Source organism: Myotis davidii, unplaced genomic scaffold, assembly GCF_000327345.1.
Source record: "Myotis davidii unplaced genomic scaffold, ASM32734v1 scaffold673, whole genome shotgun sequence".
NCBI lineage: Eukaryota > Metazoa > Chordata > Mammalia > Chiroptera > Vespertilionidae > Myotis > Myotis davidii.
In genome coordinates this window covers 1,306,116-1,316,286 of record NW_006286677.1, presented here as the reverse complement: position 1 = coordinate 1,316,286, position 10,171 = coordinate 1,306,116, and the positions used below count along the sequence as shown (strand labels likewise).

Here is a 10,171-nt window from a genome sequence, read left to right as displayed (position 1 = left end):
AACACATTGTTATCTTTTAATAATTTTAGAGAGAGGGGAAGGGAGAGAGAAACATTGATTGGTTGCCTGCACCCACCTTAACTGGGGATCGAACCCACAACCCAGGTATGTGCCCTTACCAGGGATCACACCTGCAACTTTTTGTTTCAGTATACGGGACGATGCTCTAACTGAGTCACACTTTCCAGGGCAACCCATTGTGATCTTTTAACTCTCATCCTTCTACTGAAAGAGCTCTGGTAGATGTCACAAAAGCTGATTGCTAAATTTTATCTTTTTAGTTCTTGGATTTTTTTGTGTGTGTTTCATATCAACCACTTTCTGCTTGGAATTCTCTTCTCTGAGTGTTACTTCTCAATACTTGTCTTCAATGGATTCTCTTAAGGGAAGCATGCTAAATGTTTGTTTTCTCTGGGGTTTCATTCTTGGTCAACTTTCATACATACTTTCCCTGGAGATAATTATATCATCCACTCCTATGGTTAAAACTAGCACCAATTCCCAAATACATATCTTCACTCCAGACCTTCCCCTGAATTTCAAATATAGATATGTATAGGTAATAGCCTTCACAGAAACATTCTACTGGTTTTTCAATTTCAAGTGTTTAAACTGATCTCACCAAGTTCTCTCAAACTGATACCCTAAATGTTTCTCAAATCTGTCTTTTCTCTCTCCCTGTTCTTATTTAAGTTCTCATATTCTGCTTTTATTTTAAAAACCTTTTCTTAGTCCTACCCAATATGGCTCAGTGGATAGAGAGTTGGCCTGCAGACTAAAGGGGCCTAGGTTCGATTCTGGTTAATGGCACATGCCCAGGTTGTGGGCTTGATGCCCAGTGGGGGGCATGTAGGAGGCAGCCAATCAATGATTCTCTCCCATCATTGATGTTTCTCTCTCTCTCTAATTCTCCCTTCCTCTCTGAAATCAATAAAAATATATGGGGGGTGGGAAGGAGAAAAAGGCACATAAACAAACTATCATTATTAAAAAATAAATACCTTTTCTTAAGTAACATATTCCTCTCCTTTCTTGGCTCCTCTTCATATCTCTTCTGGTAGTAACCTAAGTGATTAATACAGATCTAATCCTACCATTATTCCTTTGCAATTCATTTCTTCTTAACACCAATGGAATTAAAGTCCAACTTCATTAGCGTGACATATGCAGCTTTCCAGGGTGTGGCACCTACTTAGTACTTTCCAATGTGATCTGTGTTCACTTTTCGTCTTGTACTTTATATTTAAAAATACTGAGTTCTTTTCTTTTTCCTCATGGCTTTGCCAGTATTGTTCTCTATGCTTCAAAACTTCCCTGTTGCCTCTTTTGCCTAATTTCAGTTATCCGTGATGCTTCACTTTTTCCATAAGGTATCTCAGAACCCCCAGAGTAGATGAGTTGACTTGTAGCTGGCTTTCCAAACATATTTCCATCAGCATCTTTACTCCCTACTAGACCATGAGTTCCTTTCAGCAGGTTTTTGCAGGAGTTTAATCTTATTTTTCTTTGAATTCCTAGTGCTTCACACAGTGCCAGGCACATAGTAGATCCTCAGATTTTTGTTGATGTAAACTGTAAAAAGAGATCTACAGTAAAAATCAGGTCTCCATACCTCTGTTTCCTTGCCTATAAAATGAAATATTGGATTAATATCATCAGTTGTTTCCAGCCTTAAAATTCTAAAAGGATGAATATAAAATAATCTAATATTAAGAAAGGATAGAAATTATTTTTAGAAAACAAACCTAGTACAGCACTGCCTAATAGAACAATCTGTGATGCTGGAAATGTTCTACATTTGTACTGTCCCATATGGTAGCCACCAGCAGCATGTGGCTATTGTGCACTTGAAATGTGGCTAGTGCAGCTGAGGAACTGAATTTTAAATTTTACTAAATTTAAATTTAAAAATAGCCACTTGTGACTAGTAGCTAACTCTCATAGTTTGTGACAACAGGAATTTGTAAAAGGTTAATTTTAAATGTGTCTATCTGTAACGTTAGTATATAGGTCACATAATAAAATACTGTTATCACTGCAATTCATAGTGATACAAGAAAACTTTAAAACTTCCAAAGACTTCTCATGTTTTGGTTGATACAGCAGGATATTATGTCTTGTTTTTATTTTTTATTCCCTTGCCCACAAAGAATAACAATACTTACTTTATTTTTCCTCCATACTTTGCTGTGATTAAATTTAACATAGTAATTTCCCCCCTTTCTTTCAGTTATGTTTATTGAAGTACTAGAGACCCGGTGCATGAATTCGTGCATGGGTGGGGTCCAGCAGGCCTGCCCATATTGGGGCTGATCGGGCCGGGCCAGCGGGGGGTAGGGGCTGTGGGTGGTTGGCCAGCCCAACTCACCCCCTGGTTGAACTCCCAGTCGAACTCCCGGTTGAGGGGACAATTTGCATATTAGCCTTTTATTATATAGCATTGACGTATAGTTTACAAACAGTAAAAATTCACCTTTTTAAGTGGACAGTTTGATGAATTTGACAGATTTATGCTATCATGAACCACTGTCACAATCAAAATATAGAACATCCTCCACCACAGAAAGCTGCTCCCCTGTGGCTCTTTGCAGTCCATCTCATTCCCTTATCTGGTTCTTATAACCAGTGATGTGATTTCTGTGTCTGTAGTATTATCTTTTACAGAATGTCAAATATTTGAAGTGCTACAGCATGCACCTTTATGTACCCTTTTTTGTCTGGCTTATTTCACTTAGTGTAATGCTTTTGAAGTTCATCCATGTAGATTTTCCTCTTTCTGTGTACCATAATTTGTTCATTCATTTATCAGTTGATTTACATTTAGATTGTTTCCAGTTTTGCAGTGTCATGAATAAAGCTGCTAAAACACGTATATTTTGAATATGGATATCCCAGTTTTGTAGATATACATTTTTATTTCTCTTGGGTAAATATTTAGATCTGGGATTTCTGAGTCATATAAGTGTATGGAAAATAGATCAGCAGTGTCTTATAAAGTGTATATACTATTTTTGCATTCCCACCAATGATATATGAGATTTTTGAGTTGTTTCCAATCCTCATCAGCACTTTGTATTGTCAGACTGCTTTGATTTTAGCCATTCTGATCAGAGTATAGTTGGTATCTCATTTGAGTTTTAATTTGCATTTTCCTAATGATTAATGATGTTAAACATCTGTTCATATGTTCATTTGCCATCTTTTAGCTTCTTTGATGATATGTCTATTCAAATCTTTTGTCCATTTCTTTTTATAGTTTATGCTTTTTAAGTTAATGTTTGTGTATGATCCAGGGTGAGGTTCATTTCTCCCTATATAGAGATGCAGTTGTTTCAACATTTGTTGAAAAGACTATCTTTTCCTCCACTTAATTAGCCTTAGTTCAATATAGAAAAGATAATACATAGTGACCCAATAGAGCTTATTCCAGGAATAGTAGGTTGATATAACATTCCAAAATCAGTCCCAGAAATGATAAAATAAAATCAGTCAGTATAATTCACCTTCTCAACAAACTTAAAAAAGAAAAAGATCATATGATCATCTTAATTAATAGGTGCAGGAAAGGCATTTGGTCAAATTCAGTATCCATTCTAATAAAAAATCTCAGCAAAATAGAAAGAGAAGGGGATTGTTTCTGTGTAATAAAGGCTATTTATAAAAAGCCTTTAATATCATAGTTAATAGTGAAAAACTTAAATGCTTTACTTCTATCAGAAACAAGTCAAGGATATCTGACCTTAATACTTCAGTTCAGCATTACCCACGAGATTTTAGCTAGCACAATAAGGCAAGAAAAGAGAAGAATTCAGATTAGAAATTAATAAATAACTATTTTCTTTATTTGAAGATGACTTCATTATAACTGTAGAAAAAAAATCCTAAAGAATCAACAAAAACTTGCTAGAACTAAATTTAGCAAGGTTGCAGAGTACATGATCGATTTATAAAAATAAATTGTACTTCAGCCAAACCGGTTTGGCTCAGTGGATGGAGCGTCGGCCTGCGGACTGAAGGGTCCCAGGTTCGATTCCGGTCAAGGGCATGTACCTGGGTTGTGGGCACATCCCCAGTGGGAGATGTGCAGGAGGCAGCTGATCGATGTTTCTCTCTCATTGATGTTTCTAGCTCTCTATCTCTCTCCCTTCTTCTCTGTAAAAAGTCAATAAAATGTATTTTAAAAAAATAAATAAATAAATTGTACTTCTACTAGCAGTAAACAATTGGAAATTGAAATTCAAAAAAGAATTTACTGTAACATCCAAAAATATGAAATACTTCAGATATATTACACAAAATATGTATAAGATTTGTATGCTGAACACTACAAAATGATGCTGAAATTAAAATAAGACCTGAATAGTCCTGGCCAGTACGCCTCAGTTGGTTGGGTGTCAGCCCATGCACTGAAAGTTTGATGGTTTGATTCCTGGTCAGGGCACATGCCCAGGTTTCAGGATCAATCCTCCATAAGGGGTGTGTGGGAGGCAGCCAATGGGGTGTTTCACATTGCTGTTTCTCTCTCACATTGATGTTTCTATTCTCTCTTTTCCTCTCTCTGCCTTTCTTTCTACAAATCAATAAGATAAAATAAGACCTGAATAATATATAGATGTGTACCATGTTAGTGGATCAGAGTACTCATTTCATTGGGGAGATGTCAGTTCTCTCCAAAGTGATCTGTAGGTTAAATTTAATCTAGTCAAGATCTTAGTAAAATCTTTAAAAGTATCTTTACATGGAAGGATTGGCTCAGATTGAGTTTATAATGGCAAAGGTGAAAGACAAAGCTTTTTTTAAATTTTAAAATAAAATTAACAACCTGATTCTAAAATAATTTTAAGGAATTATCCCGCCTCTGATAGAAAATGAACATGCAAATCACATTTTGTTTTAAATAACAATACCTAATATTTATTGAGTATGATGTTAGATTATTTTAAAGCATTTTTATGTATGTTAACTCACTTAATCCTTAAAATAGTGTTATGAGGGATTATTATTATTCATATATACAAGATGATGAATCAGAGGCACAGAGAGATTGAATGACTTGACTAAGGCTTGAATTCTAAACTAGGCTGGCTTTAGATGTTAGCTTTACCACTACCTCAGGTTGCCTCTCCTGTTTCAGTTTCTTTTCAAATTGCTAAACACTGAACTTTGTTTTACATAAAGCTGATATTATGATCTATACTATTTCTTCATTTAAGTGGAAGTTTAAATAGACAAAATTCAAAGTCAATTAATGTTCCCACTGCTGTGTGTATGGTGGGTGCTGGAGGGATGTTTGGTGAAGGCATACAGAATGGTTGGTGATAACATTAGAACTCCATTTGCATGTTTATTTTGTGACAGTTATTTGCTATCCTTAAAAAGATATTATTTGTTAAATGTACCTTTATAAAAAAGAGTTGACTAAGATTAGGTCTATAATAGGAAAGTCATACTTTTTATAATTTAGTACATATGATATTAGCACAAGTGATGTGACAACCATATTTTACACACTAAAACCTAGGGATTTTATGACCTTTCTGCTCTGAGGCAGCCTATGAGTTATATAGATTTAAAATGTGGAATTTCCAGGCCATGAAATTACTTTTAGTTTGACATCAGAATTACATCTACAGCTTTTAGAAAAACTCTCCATTGGTATCTCTCTTTCCCATTTTGATTCAGTGGGAAATTGTAAGTTACAAAGCCCTATAGGTAGTTCTGATGTACGTCTTAGCTGAGATCCAGTGATTTATGGAGACAGTTGGATGGAATATCTAAGATTTGGACCATCTAAAAAAAAAAAATCCAGTCTTTATGATCACCGTGTTAAATAAAGGCAGGATTCTTAATTCCCATAAATGGTTTTCAGCACACAGATACCTACTCTAAAGTCATTCTTCTTTGTCTGAGTACTTTTCCTCTCCCCATTTTCTTTACTATATGTTAACTACTTGGACACAGTTAGTTATACCAAGCTCTGGAATTCTGTGATTGCCTATGTACACAGCCACTCAGTGTGGAACACCTCCTTCTACACAAAGACTTCAAAATGATTGTGGAATAGTTCTAAAGTTATTGGAATGTTACATTGAGGCATTTCTAGTCTCACTTTCCTGTTAAAGTTTAATTGAAGTTCTAAGTTGTGGCTTTTACAAGAAACATATGCCTTAGATTTCCAAGTATTGAAGTCCTTGTTATATTAGACTTAGTAACAGAATAGCCATTAAAAGCAAAATTACTGCCCTGACAGGTGTTGCTCAGTAGTTAGAGCATTGGTTCTTGGAATGATGTTTGTAAACAATATTTGTGTTATCTGAGCTTTGGGAAAACTTATAAATGTTAATTTTGTAGTACCTATTAATTTATTTTAAAATAATATTGATCGTAATTTAAAATAAAAAAGTTACAAAGTAAAAAGGGCCTGCCACCAGTTGAATATGTCAACCTTTTATAGAATTTCCTTTATATTCTAACTGCAATGTAGTTTTTGCTCTGTGGATGAGAAATAGGAAACTTACAGGAAATGCAGTCAGTCTATAGATATACTATTGTTTTTCCTTCCTTTGTTCATTGTAGAAATTATAAACCATATACTTTTTATATTTTCATTCAGTTGATTGGAAATTAATTGAACAGATTATTTCTAGTTCCTTCTTTAAAAAGATATGTTTTGTATTGAGAGAGAGGTCAGTATGAGAAAGAAACATCAATCGGTTGCCTCCTGTGTGCACCCCGACTGGGGATCAAACCCGGAACCCTGGGTGTATGTGCACTGACCAGGAGTCCAACCTTTCAGTGCAAGGGACAGTGCTCAATCAACTGAGCCACAACGGCCAGGGCTAGTTGCTTTTTTTTTTTTTTTTTTAGGGTTCCTCATTTTAAGTTCTTTTTCTTATATTGCATTAATGATGTATCTTTCATAAACTTGTTGTGTTTGTTTTCTCTTCAATGAATGCCAGTTAAAGAGAAATTGACTGCGGATCCGGACAGTGAAATAGCTACAACCAGCCTAAGGGTTTCTCTACTATGTCCAGTAAGTGTTAACTAATATTTGTTTTACATAAGATTTAACATACATATTCTCTTTTATTACGTATCTTCAGTATTGGAGAAATTTTGTTTACTTTTGAAACGTGCCTACCTTTGTTACAATTTATGAAGGTGGAAAGACATTATTATTATATGGGATTTGGAATCTAAACAAATTTATAGGTCTATAAAAATTTTCTACTCTTAGTAAAACATTTAGATATCGATTGTGATTAATAATTGTCTCATCAACAAACGACAAGTGCTGGCAAGGATGTGGAGAAAAAGGAACCCTCGTGCGCTCCTGGTGGGAATACAGACTGGTGCAGCCACTGTGGAAGACAGTATGGAGTTTCCTCAAAAAGTTAAAAATGGAACTCCCGTTTGACCCAGTAATCCCACTTCTAGGAATATATCCCAAGAAACCAGAAACACCAATTAGAAAGGATATACGCACCCCTATGTTCATAGCAGCACAATTTACAATAGCTAAGGTTTAAAAACAACCTATTAGTAAGTGCCCATCAGCAGATGAGTAGACTAAAAAACTGTGGTACATCTACACAATGGAATATTACGCTGCTATAAAAAAGAAGGAACTTTTACCATTTGCAGCAGCATGAATGGAACTGGAGAGCTAAGCAAAATAAGCCAGTCAGAGAAAGATAAATATCCTGGGGCAGTGGGGGCTTGCCTGGGGTGGAAATGACTGGACGGGGGGCGGGTCAAGTGATGGAAAAAGGAGACATGTAAAACTTTAGACAATAAATAAATAAATAAATAAATAATAATAAAACAAAGATATATTAAAAAGGAAAAGGAAGGATATGTCTTAAATATTCCATAGGATTTAACACATGTAAAGCACATAGTTCTTTATTATTATTTATATTATCATGATGCTGAATAAACATGGCCAGATGGTCAGCTTTAAAAACTTAAAAAATAATAATTGTCCCTAAGACTCAAGTGTAAAATCTCCAAATAAAGAATGTTTATCTCAGTATATTTATAGAATTTTATTTTTAAAAATAGTATCGTATCCTTCCTTTTGAAGAAAATCTAGCCCAAATTACCAATTTAACCATTTTGCCAACAGTGACTGCATTATAAGAATCTACCACTTAAAAAACTATTTTATTTAGCTTGAATAATTGAATTAATTATGCATATAAAATAATCTTGATGTATTTTAAACCAGAAAATGAGGTCAAAATCGGTCATTTGTACAAAATAGATATAAGCCCCAAGACATATCAAATAATTAAACTTGTGAAACAGTTTCCCAAAAAATGTGTGTTAAGATTTTTTTGTAACTTGTTTGGTATGATGAATATGTGTTTTATACAAAAATATGTGAACAGCTAAGAGTAAATTACTTTGACATGTTTATTATTTTTTGTTGTATAATTATAATCAAATTAATTATATATAAATTGGGGAGAGAGTATAAAGAGGACACAGCTGTTCCTGATTTGCCTGGATTGTTCAGGCAGGCCTGATATGGAAAGTTTTTAACATTGAAATTCTACTAATCTAAGATGAAGAAACGAAGAATTTAAATAGAAATTAAATGCTATTTGTTCTATATCTTAGTCTTTATAAAACCTCAGATACAATATGAAAATTCAGTAGCTCGGGAATTATTTTATAATACTACACTGTACATAGATCTTTTAAAAAACTTTTTTTATTAAACTTTTATAAATTATAGAATATAGCTAAATTGATTAAAAAAAAAAAAAACACACCAAAATCCTATCATTTGTATATATCCTTCTCTCTTTTTATTCCTTACTATAGCTATTGCTTAGGGAAAATATTTTGACTCCAGGCTGTTTATGTTATGACTAGAGGCCAAGGCCCGGTGTATGGATTCGTGCACCAGTGGGGTCCCTCGGCCTGGCCTGTGCCCTCTTGCAATCCAGGACCCCTCAGGGATGTTGGAGAGCCGGTTTCGGCCTGATCCCCGCAGTCCAGGCCGAGGGACCCCACCTGTGCACAAATCCGTGCACTGGGCCTCTAATATAAGACCTTTGGTTAAACTCTTCTCACCTTTCCTCCTCCCCGCTTCCCTCTGAGATTCATTAGTCTGTTACATGTTTCCATGCCTGTGGTTTCTGCTCCTGCATTGAGCGTCTGCCCCCTAGTGGTCAGTGTGCATCATAGCTACTGGCCAGTCAGTGGTTGTTTAGGCTTTTATATATATAGATTACAAATACTTTGCCAAATATATGATGCAATCATTGGTCAAAACTGAGGGAAAAATAGGAACACAACAATAGTAGATTTTGATACCTGACTTTCAGTTATAGATATACAGACAGTCCTCGGGTTACACTGGACTTGATGTATGTTGTTTCATGGTTATGTTTTGTGGTTACGTCGCCATCTTCCATTTATTTAAAAATATGTACATATGCACTTTATGTTTTATTTTATTTACTTACCACAAGAAAAGGTCAGGAATTGTTATCTTTCTTTTAAATTTTTTTACTGGTTCGCTTGATTACTGCTGTGTATGTGCTCCATGTGAATGACGTGGGTGCTTATGTAGGTGGGTTCCAACTTACGGCAAAAATCGAGTTACATTGCGCTGTAGGAACAGATCTCTGACGTAACCCAAGAATCTACTGTAACTAGAGAGTAGGTCATTAAGGAAACAGTGGACTTAAAAATACACTATATATCAGCCCTAGCCAGTTTGGCTCAGTAGATAGAGTGTCTGTGGACTGGAGAGTCCCAGGTTTGATTCTAGTTAAGGGCATATACCTTGGTTGCAAGCTCGATCCCTGGCCCTGGTCAGGCCCTACAGGAGGCAACCAATCCATGTGTCTCTCTCACATAATGTTTCTCTCTTTGTCTCTCCCCCTCCCTTCCACTACCTCTAAAAGTCAGTGGGAAAATATCCTTGGGTAAGGATTAACAAACAAACACTACATATCAATTGGACCTAAAAAACGTATACATTCTATTCTACCCAACAACAGCAGATTACATTTTTCTCATCTGTATCTGGAACATTCTCCAAGATAGAACACATGTTCGACCACAAAACAACTCTTAACCTATCCTATCTAATAATAGACAAATAGGGTAATTAACCGTACCTCCACTATGCTTCCCATTGGCTAACTAGGGT

The 10,171-nt window shown here is 35.2% G+C and overlaps 1 protein-coding gene across 4 annotated transcripts in view; it reads left to right on the top strand.

Moving 5' to 3' along the window:
* Positions 1-10,171, top strand: part of PIAS1 (protein inhibitor of activated STAT 1) — a 101,016-nt gene that overhangs the window by 69,927 nt on the left and 20,918 nt on the right. For all 4 annotated transcript variants that reach the window (XM_015560446.1, XM_015560447.1, XM_006758393.2 and 1 more), the window contains one exon: positions 6,960-7,033. In XM_015560446.1, coding sequence (XP_015415932.1) covers positions 6,960-7,033 — 74 coding nt within the window. The remainder of the gene's footprint in view (positions 1-6,959; positions 7,034-10,171) is intronic.